This window comes from Mauremys reevesii, linkage group 15 (assembly GCF_016161935.1).
Source record: "Mauremys reevesii isolate NIE-2019 linkage group 15, ASM1616193v1, whole genome shotgun sequence".
Lineage (NCBI taxonomy): Eukaryota > Metazoa > Chordata > Testudines > Geoemydidae > Mauremys > Mauremys reevesii.
Window position 1 is genome coordinate 20,146,260 of NC_052637.1, and position 21,576 is coordinate 20,167,835.

Below are 21,576 nucleotides of genomic sequence, written 5' to 3' on the forward strand. Positions count from 1 at the left end.
TGGAGAAATGATCTGAAGTAAATAGGATGAAATTCATTAAGGACAAATGCCAAGTACTCCAATTAGGAAGGAAGAATCAGTTGCACGCATACGAAATGGGAAATGACTGCCTAGGAAGGAGTACTGTGGAAAGGGATCTGGGGGTCATAGTGGATCATAATCTAAATATGAGTCAACATTGTAACACTGTTGCATAAAAAGCAAACATCATTTTAGGTATTAGCAGGAGTGTTGTAAGCAAGACATGAGAAATAATTCTTCTGCTCTACTCTACAGTGACTAGGCCTCAGCTGGAGTATTGTGTCCAGTTCTGGGCACCTTATTTCAGGAAAGATGTGCACAAATTGGAGAAAGTCCAGAGAAGAGCAACAAAAATGATTAAAGGTCTTGGAAGCATGACTTATGAGGGAACATTGAAAAAATTGAGTTTGTTTAGTCTGGAAAAGAGAAGACTGAGAGGGGATATAACAGTTTTCAAGTACATAAAAGATTGTTTACAAGGAGGAGGGAGAAATTGTTCTTCTTAACCTCTGAGACTAGGACAAGAAGCAATGGGCTTAAATTGCAGCAAGGGAGGTTTAGGTTGGACATCAGGAAAAACTTCCTAACTGTCAGGGTGGTTAAGCACTGGAATAAATTGCCTAGAGAGGTTGTGGAATCTGCATCATTGGAGAATTTTAAGAGCAGGTTGGACAAACTCCTGTCAGGGATGGTCTAGATAATACTTAGTCCTGCCATGAGTGCAAGGAACTGGACTAGATGATCTCTCAAGGTCCCTTCCAGTCCTATGACTCAGCAAGGTATGCAAGGGCATGTGACCAGGTCACATGACTCTGGACTCCATCTTGGGATGTTAGTATTTTCCCACAAACTGGTCTGGGAACTAAGTTTAAAATGAAGGGTTCCCACCATATGCTAATACTATGTAAGGCAGGGAGTGACATCTATTGTTCTTCACTCCCCACACAAGAGGACTCCTGGAAATACCTGAGGAACAAAGACTGAACTGGGGGAAGTGCTGGACCCAGGCTAAAGTGATTTCTAGCCTGTGTATGAAGACCTGGGGATCCTAAGCTGCAGAGCAAGTGCAGCTTGTATCTAGAGAATCTGCAGCCTGCTTGTATCATCAGTCAGGGTGGACTGTTAATTCAAATCCTAGCCTTCTAATACGTTAAACTTGGTTTGTGTTTTTATTTACTACATAATCTGCGTTGATCTGTTTGCTATCACTTAAAATCTATCTTTTTTAGTTAATAAACTTACTTTGTTTTAATCTAAACCAGTAAGTTTGGAATGAAGTGCTAAGGAATCTCAGCTTAAGGGGCAGGGGTTGCATTTTCTCTCCACATTGATGGGGAGGCAACTGGATAATAAATTCATAGTGGTCGGGGTTTTGACCAGGGCAGGACAGTACAGCTCTGGGGTCCTAGGCTGGAAAGCTGGCGGTTATTTTGACTGTAGCCTCTCTATTGTTGGTTCATACAATGGTTGGTCAAAGAGCCTGCATGTAACTACAGCTGGGTGAGTCCCTACCTGTGTGAATCCTGGTGGAAGTGTAGGACCTGGAGCAGGTCTGCAGCTTGTCACAGCAGTACAGTGTGAGGCACAGGGCTTAGTGGTACGCCAGTTCCAGGAGACACCCCAGGGGGAACCATCACACTGGGGATTTAAAAAGCCAGCTCCTAAGTGACCAGAGGAGTTAGCAAACGGGATTTTTGCAAGGGAGTTTAGAGAGGGAGAGTGAAAGCCAGATACATCCAACATTCTCTACACTTAGGCCAATAATGCCACCCCCCCAAAATAAAACCTGCAAGAATAAAATTAATGCAGGCAGAAGTCCAGCAGTGCAGGGGGGCTATCCAGTTCACTGCACTGAATGCAGCATGTAAAACTACCTGCCTTGTTGGCAGGTAGCATATGGGTGCATTCAGTGCAAGCAGCTCATGGCCCTCATAGACTGAGTATGAGCTCTGGAGACCATCGTGGCTGAACTTGAGGAGCTAAGTGAAACGTAGAGGTACAAAGATGGGACTTTCCAGGACAGAGTAGAGTGGTCCCACCCCCAGTGTGACAGCCTCTGTGCTGTTGAGGAGATCATCAAACTAGAGCGTAGGAAAATGATCCCATAGTTGGGACCCTCCTGGAACTGTAACTCCTCTTACACTGGGAGGGGACACTGTTATTAGGAAGAGATAGGTACAAGTAATGGGGGATTTGATTATTAGAAATATATCTTGCGGGGTTTGTGATGACCCGGAGAACTGCATGGCTAATTGACTGCCAGGTGTGAAGGTTGAGGATCTCTCGAGATATCTAGACAGACTCATGTAGTGCTGGGGAGAAGCCAGTGGTCATGGTGCATATGGGTACCAATGACAAACGGAAAGGTAGAAGAGAGGTCTTGGAGAACAAATTTAGGCTGCTAGGTAAGAGATTAAAATATAGGACCTCCATGATAACATTCTCTGAAATGTTTCTAGTTCCATGTGCAGGGCCCATTAGACAGGCAGAACAGCAAGGTCTTGATGTGTGGATGAGACGATAGTGCAGGGAGGAAGGTTTTAGGCTTATTAGGAATTGGGGAACCTTTTGGGAAAGGAGGAGTCTATACAGGAAGGATGGGCTCCACCTAAACCAAAATGGAACCAGATTGCTGGCATGTAAAATTAAAAAGGTTGTAGAGGAGTTTTTAAATTAAGGACTGGGGGAAATCCATGGTTTGGACAGAGACATTATGAAGGGAAGGTTTTATTAATTGGGATTCTCTATATCCTAGTAAAGAGGAGAGGATAGAAGTTGATAAAGCACAGGTAGAAGCTGAATAGAAAATGAAAAAGAATTCCATTGAATTACATCATATGAAGGCAGACAACTAAACAGTGACAAATTTTATAAGTGCTTGTATACAAATGCTAGAAGTCTAAATACTAAGGTGGGTGAACTTGAGTGCCTGGTATTAAATGAGGATATTGCTATAATAGGCATCACAGAAACTTGGTGGAATGATGATAATCAATGGGATACAGTAATGCTAGGATACAAAATATATTTACAAAATAAAATGACAGAGTAGGTCATGCTCAGAAGGGAGTGGCACTAAATATGAAAGAAAGCATAGTCAAATATAGCAAAAATCTTAAATGACTCAAACTCTATCATAGAATCTCTGTGGACAGAAATTCCATGCTTGAATAATAAGACTATAGCAGTAGGAAGATACTACTGACCAGAATGGTGATAATGATGGTGAAGTATCAGAGGGGTGGCCGTGTTAGTCTGGATCTGTAAAAGCAGCAGAGTCCTGTGGCACCTTATAGACTAACAGACGTATTGGAGCATGAGCTTTCATGGGTTAATACCCACTTTGTCAGATTTTGAAATGCTGAAGGATATTAGAGAAGCTACAAAAATAGAAAACTCAATAATAATGGGGGATTTCAACTATCCCCCTATTGACTGGGAATATGTCTCCTCAGGACAGGATGCAGAGATGAAACTTCTGGACAACATTATTGACTGCTTCTTGGAGCAGCTAGCCCTGGAACCCATAAGGGGAGAGGCAATTCCTGATTTTGTCCTAACTGGAGCATAGGATCTGGTCCAAGAAGTGAATACAGCTGAACTGCTCAGTAATAGCGACCACAATGTAATTAAATGTAACATCCTTGTGTTTGTGTGTGTAATACCAAAGTAGCCAATGACAGTAGCATTTAACTTCAAAAAGGGGAACTACACAAAACTGAAGCAGCTAGTTAAATGGAAATTAAAAGGAACAGTCACAAAAGCAAAATGCCTGCAAGCTGCTTGGAAACTTTAAAAAACACCATAATAGAGGCTCAAATTAAATGTGTACCCCAAATTAAAATAAAAAAAACAGTAAGAGGACCAAAAACATGCCATCATGGCTAAACCATAGAGTAAAAGAGGTGGTAAGAGGCAAAAAGGCCTTAAAAATTGGAAGTCAAATCCTACTGAGGAAAATAGAAATGAGCATAAACTCTGGCAAGTCAAGTGTAAAAATATAATTAGGAAGGCCAAAAAAGAATTTGAAGAGCAACTAGCAAAAGACACGAAAACTAACATCAATTTTTTTTAAAGTACATCAGAAACAAGAAGCCTGCCAAACAATTAGTGGGGTACCTGGACAATCAAGGTGCTGAAGGAGCACTCAGGGAGGAAAGTGCCCAGAAGCTAAATCAATTCTTTTAATTGATCTTCATAGCAGAGCATGTAAGGGGGTTTCCCACAACTAAGCCATTATTTTTAGGTGACAAATCTGAGGAACTGTCTCAGATAGAGGAGGTTTTGGAGCAAATCGATAAATTAAACAATAAGAAGTCACCAGGACCAGATGGTATTCACCCAAGAGTTCTGAAGGAACTTAGATATGAAATTACTCAGCTACTAACTATGGTATGTAATCTATCACTTAAATCAGGCTCTGTACCAAAGAGTGGAGGATAGCTAATGCAATGCCAATTTTTTTCAAGAGGCGATCCTGGCAATTATAGGCTGGTAAGCCTAACTTCAGTAACAGGCAAATTGGTTGAAACTGTAGTAAAGAACAGTTATCTGTTCTTTACTACACATAGGTGAACACGATTTGTTGGGAAGAGTCAACATGGCTTTTGTAAAGGGAAATCATGCCTCACCAATCTACTAGAATTATTTCAGGGTGCCAGCAAACATGTGGGCAATGGTGATCCAGTGGATATAGTGTACTTGGACTTTCAGAAAGCCTTTGACAAGATCCCTCAGAAACAGCTCTAAAGCAAAGTAAGCTGTCATGTGATAAAAGGGAAAGTCCTCTCATGGATCTGTAACTGGTTAAAAGACAGGAAACAAAGGATGGGAATAAATGGCTAGTTTTCAGAATGAAGAGAAGTAAATAGCAGGGTCCCCCACGGATCTGTACTGGGACCAGTGCAGTTCAACATATTCATAAATGATCTGGAAAAAGGGGTAAACAGTAAGGTGGCAAAGTTTAAAGATGATACTAAATTACTCAGGTAGTTAAGTCCAAAGCAGATTGCAAAGAGTTACAAAGGGATCTCACATAACTGGGCAACAAAATGGCAGGTGAAATTCAATGATGATAAATTTTAGGCAGAGTAATGCACATTGGAAAACATAATCCCAACTATACATACAAAAGGTAGGGGTCTAAATTAGCTGTTACCAATCAAGAAAGAGATCTAGGAGTCATTGTGGACAGTTCTCTAAAAACATATTCTTAATATGCAGTGGTGTTCAAAAAAGGTAACCGAATGTTAGGACTATTAGGAAAGGGATAGATAATAAGACAGTAAATATCATTTTTCCACTGTATAAATCCATGGTACGCCCACACCTTAAACACTGGATACAATTCTGGTCACCCCATCTCAAAAAAGATATATTAGAATTGGAAAAAGTACAGAGAAGGGCAACAAAAATGATTAGGGATATGGAAAATCTTCCATACAAGGAGAGATTAAAAAGACTGGGACTGGTCAGCCTGGAAAAGAGGGGACTAAGGGGGGATATAATAGACATCTATGAAATTATGAATGATGTGGAGAAATTAATGTTATTTACCCTTTCACAAAACACAAGAAGTAGGGGTCACCCAATGAAATGAATAGACAGCAGGTTTAAAACAAACAAAAGGCAGTACTTCTTCACACAACACACAGTCAACCTGTGGAACTCATTGCTGCGGAAGGCCAAAAGCATAAAAAAATTAGATAAATTCATGGAGGATAGGTCCACCCATGTCTATTAGCCAAGATGGTCAGGGATTCAACTCTATGCTCTGGATGTTCCTTTAGCCTCTGACTGACTGATCCATCCCTGTCATCCACTCCCAGCATCTATCAATAATTGCCCAGGTATTGGCCATGGCCAGAAAACAGGATACTAGGCTAGATGGACCATTGGTCTGATCCAGTATGGCCGTTCTTATATTCTTATGGCTATGGGTAATTGTTGCCTTTTTTGGAAACCTCTTTCTGCTTCTTACATGTGTATTTAATACTGCCAATGCTGCTGCTACAGGGCTCCCAACTGCAAGTTTACTTCTGTTAGTTGTGGCAGAGAAGGCCCCTTTGATACTTTGGTGAAGAGGAAAGTACAAGAGTAATCACTTGCTCTTTATCCACTGGCAGGGAGTACAGTGTTGTAACTACCTACTGTCTGCTTGGATGGTCCACAGCTGCACTAAGCAATAAGTATGGTGACAAAAAACTCGGGTTACCTATTGAGTCTATAATATCCTGAATATATCGCTGGGCTGCCAGCCATGTTCCTGAACTCACATCCCATTGCAGGCACTTAGCCCAGTGTGAGGTACCCAGACTACACCCAGTACAGTGCCTACTCAGAGAAATAGTAGGCAAGGTCCCCTGGAAAGACCAGTTAGGAAGAAAAGGAATTGAAGGGGGCTGGCAGTTCTTAAAAGATGTTATTCTAGAAGCTCAGCAGCACGTTATTCTGACACAGAGGAAAGATAAGAAGAGCCACAGGAGGCCAATGTGGCTGCACAAGTTGCTTTTTAGCTATCTACAAACCAAAAGGGATACACACAGGAAATGGATGGAAGGCCATGTCACCAAGGAAGTATACATAGGAATAGCACGAGTGTGTAGGGACAAAATCAGGAAAGCCACGGCAAAGAATGAGTTACAGCTGGCAAGGCATGTTAGAAGAAATAAGAAGGGGTTCTTCAAATATGTCAGGCAAATAGGAAGATTAAGGACAGTGTGGGCCTGCTGCTCAATGGAGAAGGTGAGCTGGTAATGGAAGATGATAGGAAGGCAGAGCTGCTCAATGCCTACTTTTCTTCAGTCTTCTCACAAAAGATAACGTGACTGGATGACTAACAAAGTTACCACAGAGAATAAAGGAGAAGGGATGCAGATCAGGACAAATAAAAAGCAAGTAAAAGATCGTCTGACCAATTTGAATGAATTCAACTCAACAGGGCTGGATGCTAGTCACCTGAGGGTAATGAAGGAATTAGCTGAAGAAATCTCAGAAACACTGGCAACAATATTTGGAAACTCATGGATGACAGGAGAGGTCCCAGAAGACTGGAGCAGGGCTAACGTGGTGTCCATCTTTAAAAAAGGGGGAAAAGGAGGACCTGGGGAAGTATAGACCAGTCAGCCTGACCTCGATACCTGGAAAGCTACTAGTGCAATATATAAAACATTCAATTTGAGAATACTGGGAGGATGAAGGGGTGTTCACTAGTAGCCAGCATGGATTTACCAAGAACAAATAATGCCAAACCAGCTTGATTTCTCTCTTTGACAGGGTAATTGGATTGGTGGCTAGGAGGAATGCGATGAACATAATATATCTGGATTTCAGCAAGGCTTTTGACACAGTCCCACATGACATTCAGATAGGTAAGCTGGAGAAACATGGGCTTGGTGGAAGTACCATTAAGTGGATACATAATTGGTTAAACATCTGTAAACAAAAGGCTTGTCTATATTACCCGCAGGATCGACGTGCAGCGATCGATCCAGCGGGGGTTGATTTATTGCATCTAGTGTAGTCTAGACACGATAAATCGACCACCGAGTGCTCTCCTGTTGACTCCTGTAGTCCACCAGAGCGAGAGGTGCAGGTGGAGTCAACAGGGGAGTGTCAGCAGTCAACTCACTGCAGTAAAGACATCACAGTGAGTAGATCTAAGTACGTCGACTTCAGCTATGTTATTCACATAGCTGAAGTTGCGTAACTTAGATTGATCCTCTCCCCTATAGTAGACCAGACCAAAGAGTAACTATTAATGGAATTAATTAACTATTAAGGGGAGGTCTCAAGTGGTGTTCCACAGGGATCTGTTCTGGGTCCGGTGTTGTTAAACATCTTTGTTAATGACCTGGATGTAGGACTAGAGAGATTACTGATAAAATTTGAAGATGACACCAAACAAATGGAGATTGCAACCCTTTGGAGGATAGGGCTAAAATTCAAAGGGGTCTTGAGAAATTGGAGAACTGGGCTATAGACAACAAAATGAAATTCAACAAAGACAAATATTAAGTGCTACACTTAGAGAAGGAAAACCAAATGCGCAAATACAGAATGGGGGATAACTGGCTTGGCAGCAGCACTGCTGAGAAGGAGCTGGGAGTTGTGGTGGATCACAACCTCAACATGAGTCAGCAATGCAATGCTGTTACAAAAAAAGCAAATGCAATTTTCGGTTGCAGTAACAGAGGCATAGCATGCAAGTCACGGGAGGTGACGGTACAGCTTTACTCGGCACTGGTTAGGCCTCAGATGGAGTACTGTGACCAATTTTAGTCACCAGTGCAAAGAAAGTATGTGGAGAAACTGGAAAAGATCCAGAAGTGAGTAACAGAGGTGATCAAAGGGATGGAATGGATGATATATGAGCAAAAGCTGAAATAACTGGGTATGTTTGGTTTGGAAAGAGGAGCTTAAGGGGGGGACATGATAGTGGTCTTCAGATAGTTTGAATGTTTAAATATTAAGTGGAACAGGGACTGGTTTCCCTTCCCTCCTCCGGGGAGAGTGCCCTCACCACCGGTCTTGAGTCACACTCTTGTGCTCCCTTTTGTATGGGTTAGGCATGCCCTGAGAGTGCTTACCAGATTGGGCCCCTTTGACGCAATGGGAATTCCTGTAATATTTGTATGAATCCTAAATGTGCCTCAGTTTCCCCTATATTTTGCATGGTTTCCCAGTGCGGGGAAAGGACTAAGTTTGCTCTCAGGGCAAGCTAGGAGAGATAGCTGTGAGTACTTCTCTTAGCTGTCTGAGCCTGAACAGGTCATTGAAAAGGATTGGCCAAGACTGACCCCATATCAACTGAAAATCTGAGAAGTCCATGGCAAACCCAGAACACTGACATCCAGCAACCAACGACCCAAAGGGAGATGGATTTCCCCGCCTCTCAGCAGGGAAGCTGAGCAAAGACCCCAGCTCAAGAAAAAAGGACATAAGAACATTAGACTGGCCATACTGGGTCAGACCAATGGTCCATCCAGCCCAGTATCCTTTCTTCTGACAGTAACCAGTGCCAGGTGCTTCAGAGGGAATGAACAGAACAGGCAATCATCAAGTGATGAAGGACTGGAAGGTGTGAGATGGGTGATAAAGGGTTGGCTTCCGGAAGGAGTCTGGACTCCCTCACCTGGGAAGTAAGGAGGACCAAATGAGAGAGAGAGAGAGACAGCGCTTGACCATGGGGTTCACAACAGTGTGGCTGGGCTCTGGGCTCACCGGAATGAACTATGGTGTAACTTAGTTCTGCCTCTCTGTGCTGACCCTAAGGACTTGCAGATTCTGCGGCCAGGTGACTAATAAAGATTAGCAAAGGACTAACAAAGGCTGCCTGTGTCGCTGTAATACTCACTGAGAGCCCTGCGCCCTGAAGGGGACAGCACAAGCCTCCCACTGGAATCTGGCTGGGGTAAGTTGCTGCAGGGAGCCATGGAGAGAGACGGGAATTGCTGGGGCTGACAGCCCAGTTCCAGAATCGTGGAGGCCACAGGCCTGCCCCTGTGGACAGTGTGGGTCCTTGGGGGCTGGCCCACTACAGGGGTCACTCCCTGGAGACTGGTTACAGGCCGGGCATAGGCCAGATCCTGTGACTCTGTTACAGCCCCACAGCCGAGACAGGCAGCGGAGAGCCTAGTTTGACAATGTACTGGGACCTAGGTGTGAGCGGGGGCTCCAAGCAGCTTGGCAGTGTCAGGACTTAGGCAGGTTTGCACATGTGCTCCAGCAGGAATGTAGGCACCTCATGGACTTTGCTGGCAGAAACGGAGGTGCCTCAGGAATGTGAGTGCCTACTCGATTAGGTGGCAGCTGAGAGGTGGGTTTTGAGGTTCTTAATGTTGCATAAATGTTGGGCCTTGCCACTAACATGGCAGTTAGGTGTGTCAATTGATTTGTGGATCCACTGGTTGTGGGCTGGGTCTAATCTCAGCTCGTTCAGTCGCTGAGTGGTGTCAGTGGACTCATGCCATGGTAAGGGCTGTTAAAAAGGCAGAATTATTTTCATGGGTCAATAGCAAAGTGAGACTGGATTGCCTGGTTTAATTACATGATCACACAGTATTTTTTCACAGGGAGTCAGATCTCCCATGGTTCCACACTTTGCCCCCTGAGGACGGCAGCTCAGTCCAACACCCAGTCACAGAGACACCACAGCCAGTCACCACAGAGTCAAGACCTCAGGACTTTCATCTCCCAGAGACCTTGTTTAGGAAGAGCAGACTGCTCAGACTCGAGGGGACAGCACCACCTGTCCGTATTCTGTTAGTATACATGAGAGCATCCACCACAACAGGTGTCACCAGGTGAACTTGTCAGACCTCTCTACACCTAGGTGTTGGAACTAGGGGTGCCGGGGGTGCTGCCATACTCTTGGCATGAAGAGGTTTCCATCATGCGTAGGGTTTACAATTTGGTTCAATGGCTCACAGCACCCCCCCACTATACAAATTGTTCCAGCCTCCCTGCCTCTGCAGAGGCTGAACATGTGTAGAGGACATTCTGCCCGTTAACCTGTGTCAGCCAGAACATACTCCAGAGTGACTGAGAGAAAAGCCTCCTTCCAAACAGCAGTGACAAACGCGTGAGAATCCTGGCACTGGTTTTCAGGGCAGGATAGCTCTCTTACACAGGCTGTGGTCAGAATCTGCACCATCCTGTATAGGAAGGTTTCATGTGATGCTGAGTAATGGTTAATCAGTGTGGCATCTTCCGGTAACTCCCTTACACAGACCACTAGAGGGCCTTTGGTGAGCCAGCCCAGCTCTTTCCTGGCCACCTGGCTTACAGGCTGCTTGGGAACAGGGTGAACCTAGAGACTGTTTATTTTGCAAAACAGGGTAAACCTAGAGACCGTTTATTTTGCTGCTGGCTCCAGGGTAACAGCTGAGATGCTCTTGGGGCCAGGCCTGTCTTCTGTGACATCAGACTGACAATGGAGCAGAATAAACCTGTTTGAAACCTGAAACCTGCAGTTGTATTTCCCTCCCCACAAACCCTTGTGGCTTTGGTCTGGTCTGATCATCTGCCAAGTTTGTTTCAAGCCCTAAGGCCAGATCTGAGTGCCAGGCATAGATAGCAGCCTCAAGGGGGAGATAGTCGCTGTGTTAGAGCTCTGATACACACCTCACCTCCAGCCAGCCACAGGGCATGAGCTGCTCACTGTAAGCGCAGAGGGATGGAAAAGCTCCTGATAAAAGGGAGCAGCAGTCAGCAGATAGACGTGTCAGTGCAGCAGTGGGCATGGCCTCACTGCCATTAGGAAAGGGACAGCAATTCTTTCCATGGTACTGCTCACTCCTGGATTTCCCTGGGCACCAGAGGCCAGACGGGGCAAGATCTGTGCCATGAGAAATCCCTGCCAGTTTGGGGCTGAGCTGACACCACCGATGTATTTTATTGGCTGGACGCAAAGTGGGTTTGGACATTGCACGGGCTGCTGCTGAGTTTAACTCGCCAACCGGAAGCATGGGGTGCTGAGGAGTGACTCTGCTTGAGATGCTCTTTCTTTTCCATCAGAAACAGATCCCCAAGGAAGCAAACAAAACTCCCATTGCCATCCATAGCTAGTAGCAATGAGCTCTGCAGACACTGTGCTTCCTCGGGCCCCCACTGCCCCTCAGAGAAGCTCTTGAGGTCATGGTTTGTAGAAATTCTGGTGGTGCCCAGAACCCGCCCCCCCACCTGCCTAAGGCTCTGGGAGGGAGTTTGGGTGGGGGAAGGAGGTCTGGGGTGCAGGTCTTGGGCTGGGGATTAGGGTGCAGGAGGAGTGGTTCTTTCACACTCGGGGTGCAAAGAGCCAGGTGGCTGCTTAGGCCCTCCTTGCCTGTCAGTGCTTTGACCTCTGTTTCACATCACTCATGAGTCCTGTTCCACACCTCCTCGCAAAGGCCAGAGGGACTGCTGTGGGGCCCTTCTGCAGAAGGAAGATTTTCAGAGCACCTCATGCTGTGAGGACATTAATCAGCCTCTCTACAGAGCAGGTGCACACAGCTGGCAAGCTCCTGAAACTTGGGGAGCGCTTTGGAGCTAAGCAGAGTAGGTGATGCATTGATGGAATTGCCCTTGTCTGGAAAGACGCTGCACTATCAAACAGACCCAGTGGTTACTGGTTTCTCTCTCACCATTTAGCTCTTCCATATCTTTCCCTGCCCTGCTGTTAAACAGGCCCAGCAGAAACCTATGGGCTAGAATGTCTGCCCCAGGAGCTCGCCTCACATCCCTGGCAGGAAGGGCAGCCCCCGATCCCTGCTAGTGCTCCCAGAGGTGCCACGTGCTGGAAGGCAGAGGGACAGAGTGAGATCAGGGCCCTGGTCCAACACCCACCTTTGCACAACAGTTAGTAGAGCTGGCTGGGCATGAAGAGGGCCAGGCATTGGCGGGCACTGTCTAACAGCCCTCCGGAGGCATTTTGGCTGTGGCAAGCAAAGACTGAGACTTTGGCTGCAGCAAGGCCCTTATGCATTCCTGCCAATGCACCAGGCAGTGCCCAGGGCACAATCTAGCCCTAAAGAAACTGAGGCCAGTTCCACTGACTGGCACAGCATGAGTCATGTACAGCAGGGGAAGGCGAGTGTAAACTGCTGGGAAATCAGAAGAGTAATGATTTGCACCCATTTCCCCCTGGTGTAAGAGACTCACATTCTGCTGCCGGACAGCATCCGCGGCTATCTCCAGATCCCCACCCACCTCCATGGCATGCTGGGATGCTGCACACAATGTCTGTCGAGAAAGCCCTCTCTCTGAAAGAACACATGGCTAGGAGTGGTCTCTGCCAGCCAGTCCTTCTGTTGCTGCAGCACACTTCCCAGGAGAGCTGCCCTCCATGGTGCTACCCCTGGGAATAGAGTGAAAAACAGGCCTGCGCCCAGCCAGAGGAGCAGGCTGCTGTGAACAGGGCTGTGCCCAAAGGTATCTGCATTGGACTGGTTCTACTTGGGAGCATTGGCTGGTTGGAGAGCCAGGGCTTGTGCCTTGCTCCCTGCTAATGTTCAGCCATCAACGCCCCTGATAGGGCCAGGCCTGGGGAGATTTTGTCAGTAGTGCCAGTCTCAGTGACTATTTTGGGTAGGTTGTAGCTCAGCAGTAGAGACTGTTCCCAGCCTGAGGCCCATCAGGAAAAGCACAGCCTGGCATGGAGCAGGGGCTGGGTACAACACTCCACCTTCTCCCAGAGCTCCTACATTTGCTCCCCATTCACAACTCAATACATTTAACCTTGTCAGTGCCACAATGCACACCCCCTCTCCCTTGCCTGCAATACACCCACTGCTGGAGAGGTTTAATTAGATCCATCAGCTAAACCAGTCAGGGTCAGGATGCGTGTTAAGATAAAACAAGACACAGACCAACATACGCTGAGTTTCCACAAGTCTGTTTTTAAATACTCTATAAAAACAGAAGGAACTCTCAGGAAACAATGTTGTGAATGAAGATAGGGTTTGACTGTAAACACATACACGGATTTAAACAACATTATTTGAAAATTAAACAGAAACACATGTTGTTTGAAAAACCTGGCAATTCCGAGTCAAGAGTCCACTAACAGCCTTAAGATGGACCTTGTCCCCCTGCCCATCTTCAAACTATCACCAGAACTTCCTTGCTCTCATTTCCCATACCTCATCTACTTTTTCTTTCCACCTAATATCAGCCATTCATCTTTGACACATTCACTCAGATATTCAGGGGGAATCACATCTTATCCACGTACAGTGCAGAGAAAACATCTTTCTCATCTGCTATTCCATTGTAAGCCGGAGGTCTCAACCTACTTCTTCAGCTTTTACATGCAGACTGGAACCTCTGCTGCATCTACTTCATCCAGCCAAACAAGCCTCATTGGCACCTTAGCCTGTCCACACCACACAACCTACCCAGTGTTAGCCTAGGGCACCATCAGTGCCCAGTCATGCTGAGATGTGTCTAGAACAGGGGTCGGCAACCTTTCAGCAGTGGTGTGCCGAGTCTTCATTTATTCACTCTAATTTAAGGTTTTGCGTGCCAGCAATACATTTTAACATTTTTAGAAGGTCTCTTTCTATGTCTATAATATATAACTAAACTATTGTTGTATGTAAAGTAAACAAGGTTTTTAAAATGTTTAAGAAGCTTCATTTAAAATTAAATTAAAATGCAGAGCCCCACCAGACTGGTCGCCAGGACCCAGGCAGTGTGAGTGCCACTGAAAATCAGCTTGCGTGCTGCCTTTGGCACGCGTGCCATAGGTTGCCTACCTCTGGTCTAGAATGTTATATACTAATTCCAAGTACTGTGGTACTATCAGTGTAGGACCTTTTATATCTGTTTCCTCATTGGTTGACCAGGGAAGGTGGAAACAAGTGGAGCCCTGCAGATCTGCAGATATCTGCTTTATGTCCACAGATATCCACAGCCGTGGACCATGTTTGCAGATCATGGATTGGATGTGGATGCAATCTGTGAAGGGCTCTAGAAACAAGTTCAGAGTTAAGGTTGTTTCACTCTGCATTTTCTGGCTATCAAAGTTTGTGCGCGGTGTGTGCTATGACTGAGTGCACCTGATTTGGTTTGGAGCAGCGGCTCTATCCATAGGAATGGTTTGTTCTGGGAAGAGTTAAATACATTCAGGGAGAAAGGTTCCTGCAACAGCCCCTTGTGCGTCCCAGTTGATTTAATGCGATCCCATTGATACTTGGAGCCTTCAGGACAGCCAGGCAAGCAAGAAGAATCATTGTTCCTGCAAAATTTGTCAGGATGACCTCAGGTTTGTGTATTTATCTTTGGCAAAATAGACAAAATAAACACACACACAAATCCTTGTCTCTTACTCCTAGGAAATGGGAGGAGAGAAAACCTTAGTGCCTGCAGCACATTGGAATTGCTGATGTGTAGATTATTCTGCATTTCAAACCACAGTTAAAGTTTCCCAAATCCCACTCGGAGCAGCTATTCACTGCATTATATGGTGACTGCTGCAGTCTCTGCACATGATGCAGCTGTGCTGAGCCCTTCCCCGCCACTGGTGGCAACTGGAAGAGTAGAAACTTGCCATGTATGTTCTGCGCACAGGGAGGATTACCAGGGACTGTCTAGAGAACCTGGCCGGGCAGAGACCATTTCCAACCAAACTCCTTTTCTTCCTGATTCCCACGGAAGCTACCAAAATGGAACCAAGTGACTAGTAGAGATGGGCTATCGATAGGTCAAAATGAGTCAAACAACTCTTAGGGCAACAGTTATGTCTGTATCATCAGATGCCGCCCCGCGATGTGCTGCGGAGATAAAAGAGGATTCTGGCACTAGGGTGCCAGCCAGGCAAGTAACATGTTTCCATTGCCCATTAACTCTCTGAGTGCCCGTTCTGCAGTTCAGTAACTCAGACCACATAGCGACGGGAAGAATCCACTTACTCCTGCCTTAGCCACATCAACATGGCACTGTTCAAACGACATATGTGAGCACGAGTCACAAGAATAGTTCATCCTTTCTAGGACCTGAGGGAATGATCACAGCCTAACACCTGCCACCTGCCTGCTTAGCACCGTTTCCAAGGCAACAGAAAGTCCTATTAGGGCCTGTGCCTTTTACACCTGTGCAAAGTGGGTGTGAGGCCCAACCCAGTCCGAGTACTCTACTCCCTGACACCAGCATTAGTATTTTACAGTTACTGCGCGCAGGCTTTGTGCAAATGTAAACAGCGCTCAGGCCTATAAACGACTTGTACCAAACTGAGATTGATCATTTCCGTCATTTATTCACTTTGTCTTCTTTATTGCATGTAATGTGGCAATTTAACTCAGGTCAACAGCCCTGGCTGTGGGATTCCTTGATTTCTGCCGACATTCAGCTTTCCCCCCCACCCAGTTTTAGTGATGTGTCAACAGCTAGGATTGGGATGCTGTTAATGCTGGCCCTGAGCTGCTCATGCACTCACCTGCACCATGGCTAGAAACGAACATCCACAAAGCTGGGATTTGGGGAAGATTTGCACTAAAATAATAAATAGGCAAAATGTTGTCAAATCGGCATCATATCTTTCAGCAGCCAAATAGCAGTTCTAGGAACAAAGGCCACAAACTGAAGAATGCCCCATAAATCAACTGCATTAAAATTGCTGAAAGGCATGGGAATGTATGGAAGTGAAGACCCATCAAGTTTACACTTAGTAAAGAATCATTTGGAAAATATGTTTTGAAATTCTGCTGTCAGCTCCATAATAAACCCCTCTTACAAATGACCCAGAAATGAGTCTTAAAAACAATAATGGTTCATTTGAAAAGAATGTGGTGACACAGAACACATCCCCATCCCCCTCTCTTCAGAAAGGTGGCAGTATTGCTTTGGAGTAGCTGCATGAATTGTTAGGAACTGAGACTTCCTTCAAATGAACAGCAATGTACCATAATATACCAACAAAATCTAAGGAACGACTTAATCTAATGCAATGTAAGATCCTAGTGATATGGAAACCACACCAAAGCCCTGGACCCAAGCTGTGTGTAACTCAGCCAGACTAGGACCCTTGTGTTTCCACACATACATTTGGATTTTTAACCAGCTGCCAACTTTGTATTTGCTAAGAAAACAAAGTTTAAATTGACCACCCAGCTATCTAAGAGATCCTGATAACACCACACATGTCTAGTATTGGTATCGGAAGCCTCTGATCTTGTTATTACCCGCAGCCTACACAAAGGCAAAACAAGAGTGGGTGATGGTCTGGAATGGGCTTTACAGCATTATATATGGTACGTGTGGACATAATTTGTCTGTATGTCCACATGTACAGTAGCACTATAGAGAGCTGTATGCCACTGAAGCTAACAGCAGATTGTCAAATATTTTTTTCTAGCATTCTGATCAATCAATTTACATTAATTAATGTCAGTTAAAAGAACGAGCAACACAAACACATACACCCCCCTTATTTATTATAAGTATAGAACATGAATAAAATCACAAGTGTCCAGCAGAGGGGCTGAGTCAGAAATGACCGTCCCATCGTTCACCTTCACTCACCTTCACTCATGCAGACTGTCCTCTGGAAAGCCCCTCATTGGGACTTCCACTAACTCACAAGAGGGGGACATGTTTTTAGTTGCAAACCCTCCGAAAATGGCACTCAGCTGGGTGGCTCTGGTTTTATTTCTCTGATGATGTCACTTTAAATATTTTGCATGTTCCATTTGTTATTTTTACTTCTAAAAATGACGCATTTCTGCAAATTCATTTTTATCCAATTAGTCACAACTTAATGGAACAAAGTCAACTGCCTGGATGTCAGAGTAAATGTCAGGCCTGTCTTCTCTGGGACTAGCATGTATATACAGGATAGCACCTGGAATATATGGAGGGGATTAGGCATGTCGTTTTTCACAGCAGCTCTTTTGGATTTCTGACCCAGTCCGTCACCATACGGCCCAGGCCAAGAGAACCGGGAACTGTAGCTTTACCAACATACACCACAAACATAAATTGAAAGCAATGAAAAAGCAGTTAAAAAGTAATAGAGAAGAAGGAAAATGCATTTCTTCATTTGCAGAATAGCCTCTGTGAGAGCAAAGCCATGACAGCTTTACGACTCCCTGATTATTTTACTTGCATGCGGCTTCCAAACATTTAATGAAAACCAGCGTATGGCTGAGGCTTGCAGGAGAGGAAAACTTTAGACGAAATTCTTGATGCTTAGCCCTACCTGATCTGAACTTGCTCCGAATCAGCAAAGAATGCTCAGAACCCAGCAGTGTCATGGTGACTCTCTGTGAACAGGTCCAGAAGCCCCCGCACTTAAAGCATGAACTGGCTCCAAGGAGACAAGCTGGCCACTGCTAGGGCCCCAGGATTCATCCAACCCTCCTGGGAGCCTCTGGGTGCTTTCAGAGCTGGGCTTGTAGAAAGCAGCAAGTGACTTGAAAAGATTTGGTCCCATCCAGCACTGCCTCTCCACAGAAACCAACTGCTCTCCCCTGTGCTGGGTTGAACTAATTAACTTTGAGCTAGCAGGACCCTCCTCCTGCTCAGAGTTTACTATCAGCAGCATCACTGGGTGTCCTGGCTGATGTCATAGTCTAGCAGGGAGCAGCGACTATCACTAAAGGGTCTTAGGAAAGACAGAAGTTTGATATCTGATCCTTATTACTACCAACAGGAACTTGGCCAATCAGGAGGCTCCTTCTCTCAGACAGCCGGCTTCAGAGCAGCTCTGAAATATCAACAGACCTAGAGCTTAACTCTTTCCAGCATGGGAGATGTAGCCACTGGGAATTCTGTGTGATGGGACTTAACTGCACAGAACCTAGAGCGGGGCTTAATAGCTGCAACTTGAAAATAATCTGGGCACTTTATTCTCTGATACTTAACAAGAACTTCAGGGCCATTACATGGGGCTCTCTCTGCTTCTGCAGGAAAGGGGACAGGATGAGATATTTATTCATTGGGCTTTTATGCTCTCTGATGTACAGAAGTTGCGACTCCTTCCATCTAAGGAGTCTAAATGTTCCTGTGGGGCATGTACTATTGCCAGCATACTGGCGTGCTCTCCCAGTCTGGTTCTGCAGGGGCTCCTTGTGATGTGCTGATGGAATGTGCTGTACAGTGGGTTTATGCAGGACTCACCAGGCGTTATCTCATTCTGATACCGATAAACCACAGATAAGTGGCGTTTTTTTGAGGAAACACAGTCTCCTGGTAACTGCATGGCCATCTTACCATCCAGGCCCAAAATGTTTGCTAAAATCAGTCATTCCATAGCTGGCGTATTTGTTGGTGCTGAATATTCAATACACAGAGGTTATTGCAGCTTAAAATCACCCTTTTGTTCAGGACAGACTAATGCAGTAATCACAGAGATGCGAGACACAGAACACAGAGACTGCCATGGAGCCATACTGATGTTTCCCCAACTCCCATCTATCCCATCTCAGAGCTGGTAGTACCTTTGCAAACACACAGGGAGGTGGATACAAATTCCTGCACAGCTTGTTCCATGGAAAAGATGACAGGCAGAAGTCACTACCAGGGTCTGGAAAGAGGGCTCCAGAATGAGACTTTTGAAGTGAAAAATTTGCCAAGAATGTCCCAGAATCAGAAGCTAGAGATGGGAGCCCTAGGCTCAAAGGAGCTTGTTCCTTATTGTACACCCTCTGATGCTTTGTCCCGTGGTGTTTCAGATGTCCAAGGCAACAGACCCCTGCCATCCCATCCCCGAGAGGCCATTCCCCAGCCTAACAATACTGCTCACTTCCTGATACGCTCCCAAAACTTCCCCCTCATTCCTCCTTGCCCTGAAGAATTCCTCTCTGCCTGTGGGACTTGTTTACGTGCTTCACAGAGCAGTACACTGTTATCACGTCCTCTGCTAGTGGCTAGGCTCCTAGCTAAACTACTCATGTTTGGCCAAACACAAGCTGTTGGGCTCAAAACAGGGGGACCTGAGTGAAATTCCCTGGCCAGTGGTAGGCAGGGGGTCAGACTAGATGATCTAATGGTCCCTTCTGGCCTTACACTCTATGTGTTGCTCTTTTAATGTTTCCTCCTCACCAGCCCCTTAGGTCTGTCAACTTCTTTGTTGCTCCTCTCTCAAGCTGCCTTGCTCAATTGCACTGTGATATTGCTGTGCCCAGAAGTGAATGGCGGCTGCACCAGAGCCATGCAGGGTGGAACTAGAATCCAGCTACTCCCAGATGGGACCTCTCAACATCTGCAGCCCAGTATTGCTCGGCCTGTCCCCCCTGCATCAGTATGTTGTAAATGCATATTTACTTTGTTGCCCCTGTTGCCCCTGTTGCCCCCGGCCTTCCTCATCTATGGCTTATGCGGCGCTTTCCCTGCTTCAGATTATTTCTCCCCAAATGCATTAACTGCATTTTCACATATCATTCTGTGTGGCTGAACCACTCTTCCCTCTGTGTCCCTTGGAGGACTCCTCTCTCTTCTCTTCAGTATTATCTGCAGGTTTCATTGATGTGCTGGTTACCTGCCTTTCCAGATCAGCTATGTGAGTCTCTGTGACAGCATATTACGGGCTGCGGGGCTGAGGGGCAGGGTCCCTGTGGCAATGCTTTATGGCTTGTGGGGCTGAGGGGCGGGGTCACTGTGATTGTGTTATGGCCTGTGGGCCTGAGGTAGGGTTGCCAACTTTCTAATTGCAGAAAACCAAACACCCCTGCTACACCCCTGCCCCTTCCCAAGGGCCTGCCCCCTGCCCTCTGCCCCATCCCTTCTCCAAGGTTCCGCCCCCCACTCACTCCATCCCTCCTCCCTCTGTCACTTGCTCTCCCCCACCCTCACGCATTCACTCATTTTCACCAGGCTGGGACAGAGGGTTGGGGTACGGGCTCTGGGGTCAGACCAGGGACAAGGGGCTTGGGGTGCAGGAGGAGGCTCCGGGTTTGGGGAGGTGGGGCTGAGGGGTTCAGAGTATGGGAGGGGGCTCAGGGCTGGGAAAGGGGGTTGGGGTGCAGGATGGAGTTTGGGGTGCGGGCTCTGGGCAGCGCTCACCTTAGATGGCTCCCTTCAAGAGGCAACATGTCCCTCTGGCCCCTAGCTGGAGGTGCGGCCAGGCGGCTATGCGGTGCGCGCTGCCTCCAACTTGAGGCGCTGCCCTTGCAACTCCTATTGGCTGTGGTTCCCAGCCAATGGGAGCTGCGGAGCCGTGCTGGAGCATGGTGTGGGCAGCACATGGAACCCCCATGGCAGTTTCTCTGCCTATGAGCCGAGGGACATTTTGCTGCTATTGGGGAGCCTTGCAGAACCAGGTAGAGAGCCTGCCAGCCCCACACCAACCGGATTTTTAACGGCCCGGTCAGCGGTGCTGACTAGAGCTGCCAGGGTCCCTTTTCGACTGGGTGTTCCGGTCAAAAACCAGACTCCTGGCAACCCTAGGCCCTGTGCCCCTCCCTTCACATTACTGCTGGGAGGAGGCTCATTCGTTTCCTGTTCCCCACATAATTCCCATCATTGTTCGTGCCAGGGGGCCTGAGGGAACGCTAGAGTAGACAAGTCCCCACCAGTCACTGGTCTCATAGAACATGGCTGAAGGCAAGTCTCAGCAGCACAGTGGGAAAATGCCAGCAGCCCCCAGAGCCTCATCTGCACTAGCACCCCACTGCCGCTCTTACCAGTGGGCTGCGGCAGGGGAGCAATTGTGGGGACTAGGCTCGCGCAGGTGAGGCCCAGTGAGACAATCCACATTTGCCTGGCAAAGCAAGAGCAGAGAGGGAAGCCAGGGTCCGCTGGTATGAGCTGCAGTGAAGTCCCTTGGCAGGGACTCTGTGAGCGTATGAAGCCATGTGAGGCAGGGAGAGAAGCAACGGGCCTGAAAGCAGGAGGGCTGGGCTGAGCCCAGGGCCAGTCATTAAGCAGCGAGGGAAATGCCCCAAAACAAAGGTCAGGAGCAGGATGGAGAAGGAAGGGGATCAGAAGCGGGCCAAGGTCCAGCACCCCAGTTCTGCAGGGGTGTCACTTTCAGCATGGGCGAGAGCTCTCAGGGGTCTGTAGTGGGCAATCTCTATGGTTGCAGTTGACAGAGCTGTGAAATAGAAGGGGTCCCTGCTCCTGCCAGGTGTCCCAGCCCTC

The 21,576-nt window shown here is 46.7% G+C and overlaps 1 protein-coding gene across 11 annotated transcripts in view; it reads right to left on the reverse strand.

The window, feature by feature from the left end:
• MYOCD (myocardin) overlaps positions 1 to 18,081 on the reverse strand; it is an 89,449-nt gene extending 71,368 nt beyond the window's left edge. For 9 of the 11 annotated variants that reach the window (XM_039502112.1, XM_039502111.1, XM_039502110.1 and 6 more), the window contains exon 1: positions 17,696 to 18,081. In XM_039502112.1, the coding sequence (XP_039358046.1) occupies positions 17,696 to 17,750 (55 nt within the window). In that variant the 5' untranslated portion in view covers positions 17,751 to 18,081. Of the gene's footprint in view, positions 1 to 17,019; positions 17,098 to 17,695 lie in introns of those variants that run through there. The other 2 variants (XM_039502109.1, XM_039502105.1) reach the window with 2 other exon arrangements.
• Positions 18,082 to 21,576: the final 3,495 nt, after the last annotated feature.